Source organism: Meriones unguiculatus, chromosome X, assembly GCF_030254825.1.
Source record: "Meriones unguiculatus strain TT.TT164.6M chromosome X, Bangor_MerUng_6.1, whole genome shotgun sequence".
Lineage (NCBI taxonomy): Eukaryota > Metazoa > Chordata > Mammalia > Rodentia > Muridae > Meriones > Meriones unguiculatus.
This window is the reverse complement of record NC_083369.1, coordinates 138,769,409-138,793,738: the sequence shown is the minus strand read 5'-3', so window position 1 is coordinate 138,793,738 and position 24,330 is coordinate 138,769,409. Positions and strand designations below refer to the sequence as shown.

General features: G+C 38.3%; 1 protein-coding gene across 3 annotated transcripts in view; it reads right to left on the bottom strand.

Annotated features, from left to right (window-relative positions):
* Nhs (NHS actin remodeling regulator) overlaps positions 1 to 24,330 on the bottom strand; it is a 358,921-nt gene that overhangs the window by 33,610 nt on the left and 300,981 nt on the right. For all 3 annotated transcript variants that reach the window (XM_060375273.1, XM_060375274.1, XM_060375275.1), the window contains exons 2-3: positions 12,195 to 12,347; positions 4,784 to 4,917 (exon numbers count right to left, since the gene is read on the bottom strand). In XM_060375273.1, the coding sequence (XP_060231256.1) occupies positions 4,784 to 4,917; positions 12,195 to 12,347 (287 nt within the window). The remainder of the gene's footprint in view (positions 1 to 4,783; positions 4,918 to 12,194; positions 12,348 to 24,330) is intronic.

The window sequence follows — 24,330 nt, the reverse complement described above, 5'->3', positions numbered from 1 at the left end:
ATTTCTAATATCAGAGATCAGACCTCTACTCTTGCCTGATGCGTCTAAAACAAAAAGGGGGAACTGTAGAGAGCTGCGGAATGCTATGCCTTAAAGATGGAGCTGGTTTCCGCCTTCCACCTTCCCGATGGTGAGTGCTCTCTGTCACGAACAATTCCACATTTGGCTAAGGCCGAGGATCTGGCTTGCTTCCATGTATGTGGACCTATCTGCATTGCCCACGTGGCACGCCTGGGTTGGCTACCCAGAGGCTATTTAAGCTGTGGGCTGGCTTTCCCCAGGGTCTGAGGATTGTTCAAGGTTCCTGAATAAACTGCATTGCAAAAAAAAATAATCCATTGACTCAAATTTGTATTGTTCATGTCTTTCTGGATGTGGGGCCATCCAATGAAGCATGGTTAACCTACCATGAGCCACACTGTTTTTTTTATGTTCCTAATAACTTTATTCATAATAAGCAGAAACTGGAAACAATCTAGATGCCCCTTAGCTGAAGAATGGAGAGAGAATATATGCTACATTTTCACAATGTATTATTTATCAACTATTATAAATTAAAAACATCATGACATTTGTAAGAAAATGGATGGAACTAAAAAATGTCTTGGGCATACAAGCACAGCTGCTGTGAGTTCAGGAATAGAGCAGTCCTGTCATGTCTGGAAGACACAGCTTTGTTCTGGTCCCTCTCAACCTCTGAATCTTACAATCTTGCACCCTGTCTTCCCTGGTGGTCCCTTAGTCTTGGAAAGCTGGAATGAAATAGATGCCCCATTGTGACTGAGTACTCTATAGTCACTTTCCAGTAAATATTATCAGACCTACTCAGTAGGAAGGAGGCTTCCTGGTCACTACCAATTTGATTTCTCCATGCCTTGTGGCCAGTGCCTGTGGCACCTTCAGCAATAATGTTTTGTCATCAAGTTTTGATCAGCAACCAGAACAATGGCAGTAGCCTGTATTGTGTTAGTTTTTGTTTGGGGTGGGGAGGCCATTGTCCAGGAGTTTAAGTTTGTTTAAAAACATTTCTATATTTGTCTGAATTGTCCACTTAATCTCTCTCTTATTTTTTCTTTCAGAGATTTCTCTTTCTTGCTCAATTTTTAGGAGGCAAATGTCCCTTAGGAGTGTCAGTCCTTTTGTATGCTGCATGTTTTCTCCATATTCTTTGGTTATATCTTGATTATGATTGCGGTGTTTGGGTCATAAAAATCCTATTCATATTGTGTTTTTCTCTCTTAGATCTATTAATATGGTATGTGATGCAAATAAACATCCTAATATAAAATCTGCCTTCCGTTCCTAAAATAACTCACTCAGTCACTATCTTCTTAATTTGGCATGAATTATGTTTGCTAATGTTTATTTTAATATTTTTTAAATCAACACTTATGGAATGATATAATTGTTAAGTTTATTAACTTTCCTATGAGGTTTTGATATGTATATTATTATACTTGCTTTCTAAAAGAAATAGTGAAGTTTATTTTATATTCAATGTTTTGAAGCAAGTTATAGCACATTGGGAATACATGAACTTTGAAAGGTAAATAAAATTCTTATGGGAAATCATCCGGGGATAGGAGCAAGTTTCTTAAGAGTGACTGTTTCTTTTAAAGAAATGAGTCTATTTAACCATACTAAATTCAAAAGGGGTAATTTGGGCAATATTTATTCTAAGAAATTGTTCCTTTTTTAAGTTTTCAAATTTAACTATAACTAATATTAAAAAAATTAAAAAAGAAAAAAATCAAATTTATTTGCTGGTCTATATAACAATCTCATAAAAATTGTTCACATTTTTTTGTTTCAATGTTCATATCACTGGCATGACTTATTTTGTATATTTCTACTTTTATTTTTCTTGATCATGTTTTTTTTTTTTTTTTTCCCAAACAACCAGGACTTTTATTTGTTACTTAGGTCTGCTGTTTTTCTATTCTCTGGTTTATTAATTTCCACTTTAGTATTATTTGCTTACTTATATTTCTTCTGCTTTATTTTTAGTTTTTTTTTTGAGGGGGTGGAATTTGTTCTTATTTAACAATGTAGTGTATGTATTTTCTTGATTATTTTATAGATTCTGCTACTTAATGTGTTATCATTTTTAAGAAATTGTGTAGTATCACCTCATACTCTTTCTTTTGCTAGTTGCTTCACAAGAAGTTTTAAAATGTCCACGTGGAAAAGATTTTCTGGTGCTTTACCTTTGTTAGTGATCTGGAGCTTTACTGCACTGTGATCGGGTAGTGTTATTATTATATATAAAGTAAGAATGTTTGCTTACTTTAGGGAACATTGACATTTTGGTTCTAAGTAATAATTTTTACAAATGTTCTGAGTATATTTAATTATATTGTTTATCATCATGGCTTGAAGTCTTGTTGACGTTTTTTAATTTTTCTGTTTTTTTTTTTTGTCTGCTTGTTCTGTCTTGTACTGAGAGTGATGTAGTGAAGTCACCTAGTAGTATCATATTTCTATATATACCTGTCTACCCTACAGTTTTGCTTCATGAATGTAGCTGTATTTTTGTCACATTAATATTCGTGTGTGTTATATTTTAAGCCACACTGTTTCTTGTATTATTTAGTGGTTATATCTTTGTTCTGTCTTTATGGAATTTTCTCAATCACTTTATTTTAGGTGTATCTCCTGAATAAAGTGTGCAGTGTAGTGTTGCTTGCTTAAGACAAATTAAAAGGGCTTCTTTTAATGCGCAAATTAAGCTCACATTAATTGACATGACATTCTGTTATATTTCGTAATTGTGTGTATTTTGCTATATTTGTTCATGTCTTTCTCTTTAAAAAAATGTGTCTTTAGTCTTTAGCCTTATAAAACCATTTTTGCAGTATTTATCTGTTTTCTAGCATTTGATCTTCTACCATTAGTTTTTGAGTTGTCGGCATCTTTTAAGGACTATCCATTGCCTAGACAAAAATCAATGAGGCAATTTTATTTTCTTAGTTATTCTTCCCTTTTCTCATGCTTTAGTTGTATCATTTCTGTTGTCACACTTAACGATTGCACAGTTTCTCACCAATCTCATCCTCTTCACACTTGCAGTTCTCTATCTACATCTCTACATGTGTTAAGATGCACAATAACTACCATGTTGTTGACCTTTTCTCAGCTAGTCCCCAGTTGGATGAAGTTTGCCCTTTGGTAGATCCCTCACAGCGAGCAGTCTTTGGCCCAGGAGATACCTCATGAGTGTAAAACTTCTCTAAGCTCCTCTGTTTGTAAATGGCTCTTTCGTAGTCCCAGGAGTTGATAGTTGGACAGAAAATATCTTTACCTTCTGCATTCTTATGCTAATATTCTCAAACCGCTTATATAGTTGTGCTAATCTATTTTTTCATTTATGTGACATTAGGTATTTCCCAAGATCCCTGCTTTAAAGGCACCAAGTATGTAGCCAAGTGTGTGATGTATAACTTGAATGAAAAGACTTCTAATGAAATTGGTGACCCAAACTCAGTTGACTTAAAAATGGCAAGATTTAAGAAATTTGAGCCAGGCAGACTTTCCGACGTTTACAGAAATATAATCTAGGATTTTCTCATTGCTCTCTGAAGGGCTAATGAAACACCTTCATTGCTAGTCACTACTTCAAGTCTTCTCCTATCATCTTATTTAGATATTTAGACATCATTAGAATTATGCAGATTATAAAATGGATTATATTTTCCTGTCACCTTTGTAAACACTCAAAATGTTCCGTCTCACCTCCTCCACAAGAAAACCAACTTAATGAGCTGCAAAAGACATTATAATGAAGGGGGAAATATTTTAGCATTTTTATGCAGAAAATACCTCATTAGAAGGAAATGCTTTGGCAAGCTATTTAAGCTTACTAAGAACTTGTATTGAGTATGGACTTTTATGACAAATCACTAGCATGTGTTAGCACTCTAATGAATCGGGAGAATCATAAACTCCCCTTTCTTATCACTTGGGCTGCATCACAGCAATGTGGTGAGTACAGCATGGTATCCAGTACACACAAGAACATAATGCCCGCTATCTGGCTGCAATCAAGAGAAATAACTGTGGATCAACTAGTGTCCCTCAAGGTCTTATCTGGATTATTTACAACATGTAGGTTCATTTAGAGCAGTGGTTCTCAACCTCTCTAATGCTGCAACTGTTTAATACAATACAATTCCTTGTGTTGTGGTGACCCCTAACCATAAAATTATGTTGTTGCGAATTATAGCCACATCCACCCACAGTGATTATGTCACTGAAGTAATAGATTACCCTACAGAAATAGCCTTTTACATTGAATGGGGAAGTGAAACTTATGCTTGATTCTTTTCACATCACATAAGTTCATTTCCAGCTTCTCCCATGGGGTCAGACTAGTAATAATGGAAATGGCAGTAGTGGTTAACATTTATAGTTGTCTTAGTCTGTGTCAGTCAGTCTCTGTGCTAAGTTCTATACATCCTCAAGCCCTATTAAGCTAAATATTATTAACATCATCTTATTATAAAAGCAGGAACTGAGAGGAAAGAAAAATAACAAAATTCTAAACATATGTGAGAGCTGGGGTTGGAAATAAAATTGTCTTCTGATTTTAGAGTCCACAACTATTATTGATTGATTGCATGTACCTTGTGTGTGTGTGTGTGTGTGTGTGTGTGTGTATGTATACTCCAAGATTGGGTTAAAGGAGTTCTTACATGCCTATGACTACACTCTCAGCCAGCCCAGCTTCCCCCACTTGATGCCCAAGAAGAACAAACACAGGCCAGCCAGCAGCCACCATGCATACCGTTAGGAAGTGACGGTCCTTGGCCTCGCGCCTCCTCTGGCTGTGAGCTGGAGGGTAGGCTGGCAGCGGTGGAGCAGCTACGGAGAGGGGAGCAGCAGCTCTTTGCTCTCTGCGATCACTTCGGCTCCGGTGTTCTGAGGGAGCAGAATAGACAAACAGAATAAAATACACTTGGTATTTTCAATTGTCCTTCCCCTCTTGAGAGTGTTAACAAAGAGCTGTAAAACAATGGTGAGCTTCCATTCATCTCGTTAATCTATATGCCATATCAGATTTGTAAAATGGTTCCCAACTGAACTTGCTGGGAACGCAAGGGCAGATACACCCATCTGGTTCAAGGTGGCTCATCTCTAAGTTCAACACAGCTCATTTCAAAATATCAGAAGCGAAAAAATAGAAAAGTTGAGGGAAAAAAAGGCAGAAGGCTTGCTGCCATGAGGACTGAAGTGCCGAGTAGATGCAGACATACCACAGCTTCTGGACCTAGGTGTCACTAGCTCTTGAGAAGTACTACATGGAGTCAGGAAGTTTTTTGACCCATTTTTTTTTTCAACTATAGATACCTGACAATAAGCTATGGTGACTGTGTTTATATCACAGAAGTTGACAAATGTTATGTGCTAAGTATTTTATTTATCTTCTATTTTCCCCCAGAAAACTGGATAACTAGCACCTTATTGCAGCCATCTACATCCTTTCTTTCCTAATACCTACAAAAACTCAGAGGGTTATGCAATCTTGTGCTACCAGAGGAAGTAAAGGAATCCCAGTGACATCATTTTTCTCATTCCTTGGAAAAGTTAAGAACTATCTAGGGGGTGGGAAATAAAATAATCATGACTTTACAATAAGAATCACTGAGATAAGGTCCTGAGTTTGATCCTCAGTACCACAGAATGGATAGACAGACAGACAGACAGACAGATAGACAGACAGACAGACAGATAGATAGATAGATAGATAGATAGATAGATAGACAGATAAAAAATCACAAAGATGCCCGAAACACAATTTAGTTTTTCAGTATTTTTGTATACCTCAGAACATCCCTTGTAAAGGCTCTCTCCTGAAATACAGCTTACATTCATCCCCAGAGCTTGAAGTTTCTAGAGACCTCATCATGATGTAGGAACAAATTAGTAGATCCCATTTTTCATTCTGTCTTTGCATTATTTAACATTAGTATCATTCATTTTATATACAATATTTGTCATAATGCCTAATGTTACTGACGTGTGTCAGAAATGCTTTCCTAAAGCTGTCATTTGCATCTTCTCAACAACCCCCACACAAGTAGGCATTAGTTCTGTCCCTTATCTGCAGATGTGGAAATATATATTTAAAAGAGATGGTCACTGTGCAGTGATCATTGGCATAGATAGACACAGCTCTGTGTTTTTAACCTTGACATTGCTCGACCTATAGTCATTGTAAAGGACAAGTATACCTCACACATTGGAGTAAGAGATTTTGGTTTTGCAGTATTTGGTTATAATTATAATTTTCTGTAATTTACTTCTTTGAGTAGTTACAACACTACAATGTATAAAACACCATTTTACCCCCACCCCCATTTTTTTGCCTGTGCCATCATAACACAGAGTAAATTGAGCTGACTCTTTCAGGTGCTGTCAGATGGCTTTTTTCCCAAGGCCTTATAACACCCATTTGTATGCTTGTATTGATAAAAATATCACTTCTCGATTTGTCACCTTTTGAACTATAGCTGGACCCTGGAGCAGGTGTGTGTGTGTGTGTGTGTGTGTGTGTGTGTGTGTGTGTGATATTCTGCACAGGTTAGGCAAGTGCCCTGCTACTAGCCTTTTTAGGATATTTGCTTGAGACAAGATCTCACTGAGTTTCCCAGGCAGGCCTTAACCTTTGCAATTCTATTGCTTAGCACCCTGAATAGCTAAACTTACTGGTCTGTGCTATAAGGCCATGCTCAGAGACAAAAACTACATTCGTCGTTTGAGCCTAAAGCAGCTGTAAAACGAACTTTAACTGAAATGCTTGTGGAGGGACTGGAAAAATTAATGCTTTACTGGAGTCTAGGTTTTTGAATAGAGAGTGCATTCCATACAATATTTTCATTTTATATTTATGACACTTAAAAAACTTTTTCCAGTCCTTTGCTCTAAGGTAGTGTCTCTTATTGTTGCAAAGGTGTGTTTCTTGGGCCCTGTTTCCGCAACCATTTTATTAGTCTTTGTCTTTTTATTGGAGAGTTGAGTCCATTGATGTCGATAGATAATAGTGAACAATGAATGTTAATTCCTTTTATTGTGGAGTTTGTGGTAATAGTCTGTATGTCTGTATTTTTTTGTTTTTTTTTTCTTCTTGTTGTTGTTGTTGTGAGGTTATCTATGTCCTCTGTTTTCTTGGGTATTGATTTCATTAGATTGGATTTTTCCTTCTAGTATCTCCTGTAGGTCTGAGTTGCTGTGTAGATATTGTTTAAGTTTAGTTTTGTCATGTACTATTTCGTTTTCTCCATCTATGGTGATTGAAAGCTTTTCTGGGTATAGTAGTCTGGTTTCACATCTGTTTTCTCTTAGAGTCAACATGACATCTGTCCAGGCCCTTCCAGCTTTCATGGTTTCTGTTGAGAAGTCTGGTATGATTCTGATAGGTCTACCTTTATATGTTACTTGGCCTTTTTCCCTTGCTGCTTTTAATATTTTTTCTTTGGTCTGTAGATTAAGTGTTCTGACTATTATGTCACGTGAGGAGTTTCTTTTCTGTTCTAGTCTATTTGGTGTTCTGTAGGCCTCTTGTATGTTAATGGACATCTCTTTCTTTAAGTTGGGAAAATTTTCTTCCATGATTTTTTTAAAAATATTTTCTGGACTTTGGAGCCTGGAGTCTTCTTTTTCATCTATTCCTATTATTCTTAGATTTTGTCTTTTCATGGTGTCCTTGATTTCTTGGATGTTTTCTATTTGGGACTTTTCTGCTTTTATTTTTTCTTTAAGAGATGTATCAATTTCTGCAATTGTATCTTCAGCACCTGAGATTCTTCTGTGTTGCTTCTCTACAACTTATTGCTTATTTCAACTGGTGTCCTTAATTTTTGTTTGCTTTATTCAATATTTTATCATCTAACCTAGGACTTGAATTCTCTGATTTCCATCAGTGAGTTGACTGTCTTTTGTCTTCACTACCAAAGATATTTCTTAGAGTCACAGGCTTAGAATATAGGTTAAGAAAACATGAAAGTATTCCTCGCCTTCCTTTGCTTGGGATTCTCCAAATATATATGTTTTCGTTCAAAACCAATGAAAGTTCCTCAAAAACCCAGCATGTGGGTGGTCTTTGCTACATCATCTCTAATGTCACCCTCATTTTTCTCTGCATGCATGCATACATTTGGGCTTTTTTTTAACAAACTGCACAAGGAAAAGCTTTTAAAGTCTTAAATTCACTTGACAGAGCCGACAGGGGCAACTGGTTAGGAAGAAGTGAAAGAAAGCGGAGCAAAGTGAGAATGGACAGATCAGCTCAATTTCCCTTTTAACCACTTCTATCCCATATTATCTTTTTTATTTATTACAATTCATCCACTTTTTATCCCAGCTGTAGCCCCCCTCATCCCCTCTTAATAACACCCTCCCTTCCTCTTCTTCTCCCATGCCCCTCCCCAAGTCCACTGATAGGGGAGGTCCTCCTCCCCTCCCATCTGATCCTAGCCTATCAGGTCTCATCAGGACTGGCTGCATTGTCTTCCTCTGTTGCCTGGTGAAGCTTCCCCACCACACACACACACACACACACACACACACACACACACACTCAGGGGGAGGTGAACAAAAAGCCAGCCACTGAGTTCATGTCAGAAATAGTCCCTGTTCCCTTTACTAGGGTACCCACTGAGCTGCCATGGACTATATGTGTACAGGGGTTCTAGGTTATCTTCATGAATGGTCCTTGTTTGGAGTATCAGCTACAGAAAAGACACCTGTGCCCAGATTTTTTTTTTTTTTGTTCTGTTGCTCTCCTTGCGGAGCTCCTGTCCTCTGCAGGTCTTTCTGTCTCCCCTTTCTTTCATAAGATTTCCTGCACTCTGCCCAAATTTGGCTATGAGTCTCAGCATCAGCTTTGATGCCCTGCTGAGTAGAGTCTTTTAGAGGCCCTCTGTGATAGGCTTCTGTCCTTTTCCCTGTTTTCTCCCTCTCCTAATGTCTATCCCATTTGCCTTTCTGAGTGAGGATTGATCATCTTACCCAGGGTCCTCCTTGCTTAGCTTCTTTAGGTGCTCAGATTTTAGTATGTTTATCCTATATTATATGTCTAATATCCATTTATAAGTGAGTATATAGCATGTGTGTCTTTCTGCTTCTAGGATACCTCACTCAAAATGATCTTTTCTAGTTCGCACCATTTGCCTGCAAGTTTCTTCTCCTCTATCCAGGCCAAGAGTAGGCAGCCTAGTATTGCCTCAGTAATAATACTTTTGCTAGTGGTGAGGAAGAGAGAATATCACTCCACCAGATCCTGCAACTGCAGTAAAATCTTCATTCTTATTCCTATAGACGAATGAAACTTAGACACCAGACAAAACTTGAAAGGAAAGGAAATATAAAATACAATTATCTCTTTAGAGCCATGTATTAGTACCTCTGTATTTTATGAACATTAAAGATGGCATAACTTAAGGTTATTTCTGGCATTGAGCATTAAAAACTTGCTAAGAAAAAGGGAAAGCAATAATTGCATTCTAAACAACTTAAAATCCATTTAGTTGCCACTTCCCTGAGGCTCTGTGACATGATATGTGTGTGTCTACTCCTTTCCCATAGCACTGGATTTAACTCAACTGCTTACTTGTCCATCCTCTTTACTATGCCATGAATTCTTTGAAGGCAGAGAGAACACTTGTTTGCTCTTTCAATCTTATGATCTAGCATAATGCCTGAACTTCAGTACAGTGTGTTCAGGGTATGGGAGAGGATAAGGCAGCCCAATTTCAAGTTTAATCTTGGTTCCCAAAGGACAACAAATTTGTAGACACCCAGGCTTATTTGCCCGTGCTTCATCATCCCCTCTTTCCCAGTGAAAACAAGGCAGCTATTACAGCTGTCCAAGTAGACACTCCCCACAGGGAAGTTACTGCTGCCTTTGGGAAGCCAAACACTTGTCTGCAAATTTGGTATTAGTCCCAGCCACCAGATGGCAGAAGTGGATTATGCTGATGGATACATGGCTACATTACTGTTTTTTTAGGCACGTTTTATTTTATTTTATTTTATTTTATTTTATATTTATTTGTTTTTGAAAGTAGCTTGCTAATCTTAATTCTACACCACTGCATGTTTTTAATTCTATGATGCCTATAATTCTTGTTTATGGCTCTCTGCAGTGCTATTAAAACTACTACACCCAAAATTTGCTATTGAGCCAACCATAAAACAAGCCAGTCTGAACAGGGCAAAAGGAAGTTCCATTGTCTTCCATCTAAATCCCAGAAGGTTATATATCCATCTCTCATTCCCCAGGAGGAACTTCAGAGAAAATTGATATTGGGACTTGCTGTTCTTCAGTTCTGCTGTTAAAGTCCAAACCTGATGAAGTAGTGAAATATGACACTTATGAGTAGCTCAGTGTTATCTGGTTGAATCTGTAAAAAATCTAATGTGGGAGGACTGATTAATAATAATAAAGTGATAAGAAAGAATGATGTCTACAGGGCTGTACTCAAGCTCTCTAATGATGGGATCTGAGAAAGCGTTTAGTGAGAATGATAAAACTCTCAGTACTCATCTTCTGCTTTCATTGCTCAATCGGCTTTCTGCAGACACCCATTCCCTTCCACACACATCCTGAAGACCTACCATATGCTGGGTTTGTGCTACAGGCTTCGAATAGAATACATTAATAAGACACCACCCTTACCATTGAGATGCTCATGGATTAACAGTGGAAGGGAGGCAGGACCATAGTGGTCAGTTATGACAGATGGTTATACGTGGCAAGGTGAGAGGATGCATACGTTATTATGGGACAGGTGCCTAGGAACAGAACAGTAGACAGGAAGATTTCCAGAAGGATGCTTGCACTAAAAATTCATTGAAGGATATTTTTTTAACCTGGCCATAAAGCTGAAATAAATACAAATATCACAGAATCTTACTACTAATAAATTGAATGACAACTTTTAAACAAATACTTTAGGGACAGTTGTAAGTCAGTCATTTCATCAAAAGGAGAAAAGCAAGAAGTCATACAAATGTGGATAAAAACAATACTTATTAGGGTTTTCTGTCTTAATAATAGCTTTAAAACATTTTATTTGCATTGCAATGTCTTTGTAAACTATCAACTCTTAAATAGGTAAAGGAATGTTGAAACAAATGCAATGAATGTGTAGACACCATCTGTCTCCATAAAAAAAGAAATCTAAAGGCCAGAAAATGTTGCGTACCATCTTCTTACATCCATTTTGGGGGCCTTTAAAGGATAATGAACATTTTGAATTCTCTTATTCTAATGAGTTTTAAGGCACTCAAACATAAAAGGTTCATATTCTACCTGGATTGGTACATGCCTGCCTCTGGACCTTTGAATACAGTGACAGAAAAGCAAATGTGAGTATCTATTTTCATGAGACACAGTATATGGCAAGGTAGGAAGATCTCTGGCTGGGTGACAAGAAGATCAGGGCCAGGTTCGGGCCCTGAAGTTAGCCTATATGACCCTGAGCAAATTTCCTCACATTTCAGGCCTCTGTGAACCTCCCTGCAGAATGAGGGCATTGGATCAGCTCAGAGAATCTCAACAGAAACAGAAGAGCACTTGAGAGCCTCATTGTGATTGTTAGAATGACTGGGCAGGAGCCAAGCATGACAGCCATCCTGTAATGCACTAACTGGTCAAGGAAAGGCTACAGATTCCATACATCATTCAAATGCTCCATGCAAATCCGCTATAGAAAGAATCCTAGAACCTATTTTTCAATCATAAGCCAAAGTATTACTTTGTTCATGTCTAATAGATGTTATATGTACAAATTTTCATAACTCTTCTCCTGCCCCTACTTCCAGAACTCCTTAATTTCTTTATCCTTTTTGTTTGGGATGGTTTCTATCTTTACATAATTCAATTTTATTTTTGAGCTGTTTAGACATCTAACTGCTTTCATTATGTCATCTAATACAATTGTGAATTGGCACTTGCATAGTGAGATCCAGTATTATTATTAATACCTTTTCTTTTTGAATTGTCTTTGTATATTTAGGCCACAGTGGTAATTTTAATAAATATATTCATGTAGAAGATATTATGCATGGATTTCATTCAGGGTAGAAATGGGAGCATTCCAAAGCACTAGGTTTAACTAAGGAGGTAATAGGACTGACTAGATGGCACAACCACTGATATTCTCCCAGAAATCCCCCAGCCTGGGATCAGTTACCTCTGCGCAGGGCTTGGAGACTCTGTCTGGCATGGCGGTGCAGTTCCTCCACACAGGGTGGCCTGGTGGCTGGAAGGAAGATGTTTCGCTGTTGGTGCCATGGTGCACGGTAGTATACACTCAACTTACTCTCGACGTCCAAGTTGGAAACAGCTGCAAGACAAAGAACAAACAGGGCAGAATGCATCAGGGGCATTGCTTGTGCATTTAATGGACTCTGGGGCAGGCAGGAGAGGTGACAGGAAGCTGGGAAGGAATGTAGAGGTGAAGTCCAGACTGCTTGATCTCAACAAGTAAACTAATTCAAGGCTGGAAAAACTTTGAAGTTTGTAGCACAGTTGGGAACAGCTATGCCTTTGGACCAAGAGATGGGAGACCACAGGATATATCTTCATATTGTTCCTGCTGTCTACCTGAATGTTGGTATGTATTTTGTGATATTTCTTGTGCCTTATGGCTTCTGGTTGCAGGTTCATGACCTTGCCCTCCACCTTCTGACTCCATTCCTTGCCATTTTCCCTGGTTTCACCAAAGGTTAGCACAAGCATTAAAGGAAGCATGATAGGTGTAATAGGGTATAATAAGGGAGGTTATCTGTAGATGACATGGTTCTTACAATTCATCTGAGAAATCAAAAAAGACTTTTTTTTTCTCCTAAACACAGCATTTAATTCACTCTTGTCTCCTTCATTACATCCATTAAAAATACAGCCCAGGACAGAATGAACCCCTTAAAAGTAGAGGATGCATACCTGTAAACAATGTTCTGGGAACTAGGAGACTATGATTAAGAAATGGCCACCCAGAGAAACTCATGAGCATTTGACAGCTTATTAGCCTCAAGACTGCTGAGATCAGCTACAGTTGGCTTCATCCTTTAGACCCGTGATCCAGGGCCAGAAGTGTTCTTCTCAGTCTCTGCTTTTTTTTTTTTTCCTGATTTGTTTACTCATTACCCCAGTGCACGGTTTAAAGACACCCTGCCCCACCGTTTATCACTATGCCACACATAAGCTTTTGGTTCCAGTCTGAGCATATTCTTTTAGAAGACTGGTTTACCATTTCACTTAGTCTAACTTGGAACAAGATAATATATAGGAAATGTATAAAGAAAAGTGAATACTTTGTGGAAAGGGAATGAAAGAATAAAAACTGGGAAAAATACAGCCTTTTGATGATTAAATTTCCCCTCTCTCATTATGAACTGTGATTATTTTAAATACAGTATTTAGTAGCATTTAACAGCATTTAATAGTATTCATTAGTCTAGAATAAAGTTTTTATTACTACAGAAATCACTAACAAAGGGCTAAGGGTATAGTTCAATGGCAGCACACTTGCCTAGCTCATGTGAGACTCTGGCTTTGATCCTTATCACTATATAAAAAATAGAAACAAACATATATCAAATGATGTATTGAAACATGGACAGAATCAAGAGGAATATGGCATGTTTCTAAATTATCTAATAGAATGTTCCAATGATGAAAACTTTTCGTATAGCTACACTATGTAATATAGTATCCCCTTTGCCCTTGGGCCAAAAGATGGGAGACCACAGTGGCTATTAAGTACTTCAAAAGTGACTATCCAGCGAGTGGGAAACTAAATGTTTAAATTTTATTATTAATTAAAATAGCTATGTAAGACTAATATATTTAACACTGTAGTTCTAGGATGACCATAAGTAGTGTATCATATTTTTCCAACTTTAGCCACAGAAATTATTCTCTCCTACTTCTTTATTCTTCTTGGATGTTTAATCTTTAAGAATTTGGATCAGAGAACTATTTCACCAAATAGGAGCAGCACTCTTTTGGAAGGAGGGAGGAGGATCAATGGAATCATAAAAGAAAGGAGACTTTTTTTTTCCTCAGTCTATTATATAGCCTCAACTTTTTCCTAGAAACTGTAAGCGCTTAATGAACCAGTCAGGGGTCACCGGATCCTGTAAGCAAGAACAAGAAGATTCAGATAGGACAAGCTGATCTTTTCAGGCCTGAGAGAATGTGTGGGAGAGGCCTTGGTATTGAAGGGGAGGGCCAACTCCATATCAGGGTACTCCTCTCCTGTGGACAGTGGGCACAACTCTAAAGACAGAAGTCTTATTCAGTTACTCTCAGAGGAACACTCCAGTGCAGAGATGGAATTGACTGGAAAATTGGCCTGTCTCTGGACACAGAGGTCAACTCCTGCTCAATAGGGCTGAGGTCATTGCTAAACTCAACAAAGGTGGCTGTGACTCATGTACTGGTGACAGCTGGTAGAAGGGACAGAACAGAAAGTCTGATTGTGGAATAAAAAAGAAACAAGAATCCAATAAGCAATTCCAGAAGTGTGTGTGTGGATACCCCTCCCACCAGGCTTGTTTCTTCAGGGCCCTGTTGAGTGGAGGTAGGCCAGAAGACTTAATCATACTCATATCATCTGAATTCTTGACTAGACCTTGGCAGCCCCTCAAAAAAAAAAAAAGTCAAGTGTATATGCCTTTTCAAATTTTGGGCCAGAAGGAGCTGAACTCCTGCTATTCACTTTAGTCTTGGGATGAGGAAAAGGATCATCAGATGTGCTTAAAAAATGGAAGATCACTGAGCCTTTGAAGCAGGGTTTCCAACACTGTGCTGATAACCTGCGTATATTAAGAATGCTCCAAAGTTTTTTTTTTTTTTTTAATCATCAGGAAAGTTTGAGAAATACAAAATGTTTTTAGATGATGCCTTGGGATCTTGTAGGAGGGAGAGAGATTCGGTGACATGGGAGAAGAGAGGAAAATGCTGAAAATGGAAATAGCTATCCATCTATGAACATTATACAACAGTTAACAGTGTCAGGCACAATGCTAGACAGAGAATCACACATGGGAATCCCTACCATCTTGAGGCACATGTTTTATGGTTTTGTATGAAAATATTGATGTGATTCTTCCTGAAAGCAACACATTAAGAAAAATGGTGTCTAGTGCATACTTCCTGTGATATTCTCCTAGGAATGACCTAAAGCAATCAGAATCTAAAGGCCCTACATATCCCCAAAAGTACAGTTTCTACCTTTCTGTAGTAGGTAACTCCAATGTCAGAAAATATCCCATAACATAAAATACAAAGAAATTCGGCAATTTTCCTCATTGCTAAATATAAATTTCACATTATTTGAAAGAAAGTTTCAAGAGGTCCCATTTATTGATTCATTCATAATGTTGCTATATTACTACCATTGTAAAGCTGCCCAACAGATTCAGATTCACTCTATCCTATTTTCTTCAATTATCAGCAATTTCATCATGGCTCAATCATGAATGGTAAGTTTAATTACCTTTGTAATAGGGAAAAAAGGGGAGTGAGCCATGTTTTATTATTTCATTTGAATACAACTAAGGAACCCTCTGTCAATTAGAATCCTAGGATGGCCCCCAAGATTTCTCTTGACTGTGGGAAGAACCTATGCCTTAGGCTACATCAGTTTGCAAAAGGGATTTTTATGGCTCCTGTACATTTAACTTTGAGTTCATCAAAAGAGAAAGTATTCTATTGGGTGGGTCATGGTTTCATCACATGGGTCCTTAGGAAATGAGAAGGACAGGCATTTGCCTATCCACCTGAGGAAGCAAAATGCCACATTGTAGAGAAGGCCTGATGATGAGAAATGATGGGCAACCTCTAGTTACTGAGGAGCCCTGTTCTATAGCCCCCAAAGCTGAATTCTGCCAAGTACTAGTAGCTTGAAAGAGAAACCTGGGACTCAGGTGGCAGGACAGCCCTACCTGACATCTTGAGTTTTAGACTAGTGGGACTCTGAACAAAGGATGCAGTTTCAGACTCTCCACTCACAATACTGCAAGATAATATGAGAGGGGTTGTTGGTTTTGTGTCTGTGGTGCTGGACCTCAAACCTAGGGCTTTATACTCGCTAAGCAAATGTTCTGTCTCTGAAATGAATCACCAGCTCTCTTTCTGTTTTATTTTATTTTTTTTTTTATTTTGAGACAGAGTCAGACTCAGTTGCCTAGGTTGACCTCAAATGTGTGATCTTTCTGTCCCGACCACCTAGGTCACTAGTATTACATACCTGTGCCAGCAGGTCTACTTAACAACGCGGTTTTGAGTTGCCAAGTTTTTGGTTGTTTATGAGGAATAATAGTGTATTAATAGAAAATTAATATATCCCCCATTAATATGTTTGCTTCTTTAAAGTCACTCACTTAGTTGACTTGTCTTGTCATCTATTCCCCTCTGTTCCTACTGCCTAAGGATTGGGCAGAAGATGCAAGCATTAAAATTGGAAGTTAGGGCTAGATGCTTCATTTTTATCCTTTGCAGCAAAAAAGGGGCTATTCGCATGCCGTGTCCTTTCCTTCCAAGATTGTAAGATCTAAGGAGGAACTCCAACCCCCTGCTATTCTCCAAGACAGGTGCATTCTCTTCAGAATACCATGACCCCTTCACTCAACTCACAGAGAAAAGCACTGGCCCATTTTATAGATAAGCTTACAAAAGGGATATTTACAGTCGTATACCTTGTAAGTAGACTATCTAGGGTCAGAGGTCCCTCTGGCTTCACAGATGCTTCTTTTTCTCAAACCAATGCAGAAATAAATTTGCGGAAGCTAAACATGATTTGGGTAGGGAGAGGAAGAGTGAAGTATCTGCATATAAAAAATATCTAGGAAAGGACTGAACACTTCCACTTTTCAGTTCTTACACAGAATTAGGTGTAACCAAGAACGGAGAGAATGTTCTAGAAAGTGACTCCTAGAAGAGGTAGGAAGAGATTTATTACATTCCAGAAAGACAAATAGCACTACAAAACTGAATTGCTAAAAGAAAAAGCCATCATGTCTGTAGAACTGTGACATCTTTATAGACTCATCTGAGTTCATTCCCCTCTCACAGCCCACAGATAATGATTATCTAGATCTTCATTCAAAATGATGTACCAAATGCATAGATATAGTCATTCATTGGAGCCCTCAGAAATGGCCTGACTTAGACATAAGATCTGAGATTCTCATCTGGTATAGTGTGTGTGTGTGTGTGTGTGTGTGTGTGTGTGTGTGTGTGTGTGTGTGTGTGTAAAATATGTCACATATATCATCACCCAGAAGGCCGAAGCAGAAAGATTGCTCTGAGTTTGAGATCAGCCTGGGGTATATAATGACTTCCAGGTGATCCCAGACTACCGTTTAAGATGCTTTCTCAAATACTTGAAGTGGGGGGGGGGTGTTATATGTCTGCCTAGGAGGTTTGCTTTTAGGAATTATTGGGAAGGAATGAAGATTGGAGGTGTACACTTAACCTTGCCCAAGATCTCTGCAGCCACCATAATAATGGTGGCCTAATAAGCTTCCCTGGCTGGCCTTAAGAGGTTCTTGCTACCTTAAAGTATAACCTATGGAAACAGAATAAAATGCTTATTCTTTTGGCTGGAGAGATGGCTCAGCAGTTAAGAGAACTGACTGTTTTTTCCAGAGGACCAGGGTTTGATTCCCAGTCCCTCCAATGGTGGTGGCTCACAGTCAACTGTAACTCCTATTGTAGGAAATCTGATGCCCTCTTCTGACCTTCATAGGAACCAAACGTGCAAATAGTGCTCAGACATACATGTAGGCAAAAACCTCATATGCATAAAATAAAAAAAAAGTCCATGCTTTAACATCCTATCCTAGAAAAACTCTCTACCCTACCACAGGCTATTCCCAGCTTCTCCCTCTTCCTTCTCCCATGCTCTTCAAAACTGAATGAGAAATGGGTATAGAAGACAGCTGAAATTAAAGTTTGAATTCTGTGTGTGATTAAAGAAATTAGCAAAATGTGCCGAGTTACTCAGAAATAGAATTTTTACCCCTTCAAGGGAAGGAAAGAAAATTTAAAAATCATGTTCTTAGAGTGTTTGCAGGAAACATTTACCTCTTAAAACCTTTGTTAACTTTCCTTCCTGTCCCTCTGCTAAGCACCTCTACCCCCACCATGTAATAACTTTTCAGCCAGAAGCACATCCCCACAAGACCATCCATCCTGACAGTATGTGATAGAAAGCAGTGAGGAATATCACACATTAGTATATTAAGAGGCATTTGAAATAGTTGGTGCTGCAGGTACACAGCCAGACTGCTCCCACTTTCTTGCTATGCTGAAGCCATTCCACAGTCATCAACTGCTTGGTAAGCAAAATGGAAATGTAGTCAGTCAGGAGCTGCCTCCAGAGTCCTCAGAGCTGCTGCAAAGACATGGTGGGGAGTGCACCAAGTAATACTGTTCATTCTCATTGCTTTTCTTTCTTTGGCAACCAGACCTTTGCCCATTCTGCTAGACAACTTGGAGAGGGGAGGGCAGCATACAGGAACATCAAGAACCACAAGGGCCTGTCAGCTAGCCCCCCCCAAAAAAATCCAGTGTCTGGTTTCTTAAAAATGTCCTATTGGGCTTTCTCCCTGCAGATCCATAGTAATTCATACCTGATCTCAACTCTGGACAAATTATCTAATGCAGCAATTCTCAGTGTCAGAAAGATGGGTGGTTTCCTAACAAGTTCTAGCTCTTTAAAATATCCCAACTTCTACAGAGTAGAATGCTGAAAGAACAAATTTTTTTCTCAACGTATATACCAAATTGAAGCTTCATGACAGGAAGACTAGTCATTACTAATATTGCTGTTTGTTTTGATGTCAGATATCCTTTGGAAACACCACTAGAGCTGTGCACTGTGGTTGTAGTTCTAGAACTACGTGGTTTTGTGCAAGTCATGGAACATTCCTAGCATCCAGATCCCTATCTTTACATATGAGTGATGAGGAAGTTTCCATCTCTGGGTTCAGTCTTGCTCCGTCTGATAACATGGCTTTCGACCAGGCATCAAAACCTACCTTAAATGATTCTGCATTAAAGTGGTAGCACACTGGGCTGGTGGAGAGAACTTGGACTCTCTGTGATGAAAAAAAATGGGGCTTAATCACAGGAGAGAGATCCAGAGAAAGTCATGGAACTATTTGACCTTGGTCTCATACTCCAGAAAAATGGGATTGTAGAGGAATCACAGTGTGGCTCTGAGGCTCCAGGGAAATGATGCTGCACTGACCTCTCACTGGTTAACCAAAACGTATTTTCTTTTCCTACAATGGGAACTAAAGACTAAGAGTCTAAGGTGTAAGTTTGGAAGAAGAAAGTGTAGAGATGTCTACATGTCTTGAGGATATGTCTCATATGTAAAGGCACTCCCACGTGAGTGTAAAAACCTGAGCTTTACAGGACCCATTCAGGTGCGCAGTATACATAGGTCTGTAATCTCAGGGTTCCTTCAAGACTGGTGTACGCAGTGGGGGATAATGAAGAGACATCGTCTCAAACAAGTTGGAGCAGTGGCATCTGAAGCTGATCTCTGATCTCCAAATGCACATAGCATGAAAGTGACCGAACTCACACAAAGGAATGTGTACATGGACACACTTACATACATATCATAAATTCACACAAACACAAAAGCAAAATTAAAAAAAAACCCTCAACATCTGTATTCTTAGTAGATGAAGTATAAATGAAGAAGATAGCAATACAGGTTATACTTTGAGGAAACATATACATGCTGAAAACAGAGAAGTCTGCCTATATTCACAAAGCTTGGGACCATTTTAAGAGGTCTGACATCCCAATCTGATGTCTGTTGACTAGGGTAGCACTTAGAATGATAACTTGGAGATCCTCTCATAGTCGTTTTCCAGGATGCCGTACTCTACGCTCCTTAAGAGTGGTTCATAATGACTTGCTTATCTTCAGGCCATTTGCCTGCCTTATTCAACACCATACACTTCCTCCATGAGGTAAGCATATTGTCATCTGTCACAGAACAGTTATTATTATTTTCAGAAACTTCCTGTAAGCATGGAACAGAATCACTGGATTCTACTTCTGGAAGGGACCTTGGAAATTACAGTGTTCTGTATTCTTTTTTTTTTTTTTTTTCCTTTTTTCAAATTACAGGGCATGACCCATTAGTGGATTGCAAAACCCATTCATCAGGTCAAGACTAGCATTTTTGAAAACAATGAAATAGAATAGAGTAGAATAGAATATGCTCAAGTGTACTGCATTGTTCTCTGGAGCCATTGTTTGTTGTTTCTGCTGGGCATGCATGCACAAATTTGCCTGGGGACGATCGAAAAGCACATCTTACTCTAAGCAGCCATCAACACACTATAAAAACCATGGTGATTTAGGTCACTCCTCTGAGATGTTGATAAGTAAACCTAAGGCCAAAGATATGACCCAAATTCACAGACCCGAGTTTTGGCAGAGGCAAAAAATAAAAACAGAAACAAAATAAAGTGTCTACCACTTTTAGTCATTATTTCCTACCTATCACTTTTATTTAGTTGTCCCTTAGAGAAAATGCTCTACTGCCCTGCTTTTCTATGAAATCAGCTCTTTTAATTTTAAGATTACAGAAGCATTTCAACCTAGGCTACAAACCTTGTGACGAAAAGCCACAAAAACCAAACTTGTACCCTATTGCCTTACAGATACTCAGTGCCCTCAAGGGTACCCTTGCCAAGAGCTCTATGAGAACAACATGGCTAGAACAGAAAGCCCTGTGCACTTACCAGAAACATGAGATATGTTGAAGCTTAGAGTACACATGCAACCACAGAACGGTGCTCTCAGTGAAAAGCATTGCAACAGCAACAAAAAACACAAACTCCTCTTGAAGATACAGATCTTGGTTACATGCAGGTGTCAGGGTGTGAAATATCTAAACGCTTTTCACTTCTTGTATTCTGCCCTTTCTGCCATCTGTTTTTATTTCAAACAACCAAAAAGAGGATTGCCCAGGATAGCAGATGGAGTTAGTTTAGTCACTCTGATTTGTTTGTGGATATACAATGCTTTTACAACTTAAGTCTCTACCCATCCCATAAGGCTCATCACCAGAAACAGTCCTTCTAGCCATTCAATATTGTCTCCCTTGCTTCTGTACTCCTCACAGGCTTCCTTATCTACCTAGACACATTCACATACCTTAAGCAACATCTCTCTATCTGGCAATGGCACACACTGTCCCAAGTAAATGTTTAGTGGAAATGTGTGTGATTGTTATTCTTGCTAGTTAATGACTCCCTGTGAGATTGGTAGTAAAACGAAATAGAGACAATAGCTTAAATGGTGTTTTGCAGCAACCATGGTTTTTATTCATCTACAGTATCACTGTGGAAGAAATTTAGATAGATACAAAGAAGGGAGTCACAACCATGGGAATCTTGAGAAGGCATAGACTATATAACAATAAGAGTTTAGAGAAAATGGGTGGAGAGGGGCGTTTCAGGATAGGAAAAAATGAAGATGTGGAGGTAAGTTGGGAAGAGTATGGTATTGCCAACAGAGTTCACATTCTAAGGTCAAATGATATTTTAGACTCCATAGATAGCAGTGGCTTGGATGCAGCACTATAACTAGGATTCCAAAGAGGAAAATTCGTCAAACAAAATGGACATGTCTAGTAAACTGAGGGGTCTAGGCATTCATTTATACCTAGCCACTTATATTCAGCAACTATTTTTGCCAAGCCTCTCAGCCAAGAACCAGAGAATGGTGCATTAGTTACTGTTTTGCCCATGTGCTCCAAATACCTGACAACAGTGATTTAAGAAGAAAAGAAAGATTTATTTTGGCTTAGAGTTCTAGAGAGATTCAAGTCCAACATGACAGGGAAAGCACAGCAGCACAGCAGCAGGACTGTGTGACACAAGCTCCTCACATCAGCATAGACTAGGAAGCAGAGCACTGTCAGAAAGAGAGACCAAGCTATAACCTTTAAAGACCTGACTTTTATGTCCTACTTCCTATAGTCACACCCTATGTCCTATAGGCTCCATACATAGCCTTCAAAAGTATACTGGGGAACAAACATTCAAAGCAGGAGCCTGTGGAGGACATTTCAGATGCAAAGCATAACACATGCCTAGTAGAGGGAGGGTCCTTCTCAACAGAGCTCTTATATTCATTCCGTCAATCTGTCTTCCTTGTTGCAAGAATTTGTTATTTGCTTGTTACAAAGTAATAAAATAGCTAAAGGCATACTTTTCTTTCTCTTACAAAATCACTCAATAAAATGTAAATTGAAAAATGACCACTATTCCACTAATATATATACATATATATTATACGTATGTATATATATACATTATACGTATATATACATATTATATATATATATGTGTGTGTGTGTGTGTGCGTGTGTGTATAATGAGAACAGCCCCCATGGGCTCATATATTTGAATGCTAGTCACTAGGGAGCAGCACTATTTGAAATCATTGTAAGGGTTAGGATTAAGAGTTATGGTCTTGTTGGAGTAGGTGTAGCCTTGTTGGAGGTATGTGTCACTGTAGGTGGCTAGACCCATGCTAGGCTTAGTCTCAATCTCAGACTCTTTCTCTCTGACTCTCTGTCTCTCTCTCTGTCTCTCTCTCTCTGCCTACGGATCAGATGTAGTCCTCAGCTATTACTCCAATGCCATGTTCACTGCCATCTTCCCTGCCATGATGATAACAAACAGCTTCTGAAGCTGTAAGGAAGGCCTTGGTGTTTTTTTGTATAAGAATTTCCTGGTCACGGTTTCTCTTCAGAGCGTTAACACAGTGATTAAGATATATACTTTACAGAAAGCTCAAAATATTAAAAGGACACGAAGAAAACCACTCAAAATCATGTCAGCTAAGGCCAATGTTATCTCACCAGCATGTTTCAATGCAGTTTTATTCATGTGTACTTTTTTCTTTTTTAAATATATTTTTATATTAATTAGTTTATTCACTTTGTATCCCAGCTGTAGCCCACTCCCTCATCCACTCCCAATCCCACCCACCCTTCCTCATCTCCTTCCATGCCTCTCCCCAAGTACACTGATAGGGGAGGTCTTCCTTCCCTTACCTCTAACCCTAGCCTATCAGGTCTCATCAGGACTGACTGCATTGTCTTCCTCTGTGTACTTTTAATAATTGAAAAAATAACATATCTGATTCCTTCAATACTTTTTAAAAGAAATTTCCCTTGTAATATAAAAGTATTTACATACATGAAATATATATATATATTCAGAAACAATATTTGTTAACAGCTACATCATATTCTACCACATGAATATACCATAGTTTATTTGTGCTCTCAGCACTAAACATGAGATTAGTTCCAATATATAAAACACATTGTAATCAACATCTTTTCAAAAAGTTTCATCTTGGCTGCATTCTTCATTGTGTGACTTTCACTGGACTGGAAGTTTTATTGTCTTTAGCGTGAACAATACTCTCCTTTATCCACACAGTTTGCATTATGGGCTGTAATAGTACTATTTACTCTAAAGCTAAACCCCCTAAACATGGAGTACAGAGAAGATGGGAACCTTAGAATTACATATTAGATAGATAGATAGATAGATAGATAGATAGATAGATAGATAGATAGATAGACACACAAACAAGTAGATGTGCATATAAACATGCATGAATAAATAGGCACAAATATATACACATACATACATAATAGATAAGTGCATGGGTAAATATATATAGGAGATAGACAGGTAGGAATGTAGATACATAGATAACAGAAAAATGGATAGGTAGATAGATAGATACATAGATAAACATACATAGATGCATAGAATAAAGCTATATTCTTTTTAAAACACCAGAAACAGAAACCATGCAGTTTGAACAATCATACTCACAGACTGTATAGAATAGGTGAGGATTATTATTATTTTTTCTTGTCAACATGTACCATTTTGGGCTCAACAATACTAAGGGAAATAATTTGTTTTTCACAAAGCACCAGTATTATAAGAGAGGCCATTTGGATATAAATCATACCTTTAAGGAGCTGAAAATGTCAGAATAATTGAATGAGATATGATGGAACAAAATGTGCTGAAATGGGGGGAAATTATGAAAATCATCTTCCTATTTAGAAAGTACTGTATACAAGAAGAAAAGGGTCTTGTTTTCCAATATGGCACATAGAACATATTTGGTCCTTTTGGACAGATGCCCTATTGAACAGCTTAGTTAGACTGTGAAGCAGTAAGGTAATTAGGACACAATTGATTCTCATTTATATGTCCTACTAAATCTTTTCAGCTATATAGAGGCTA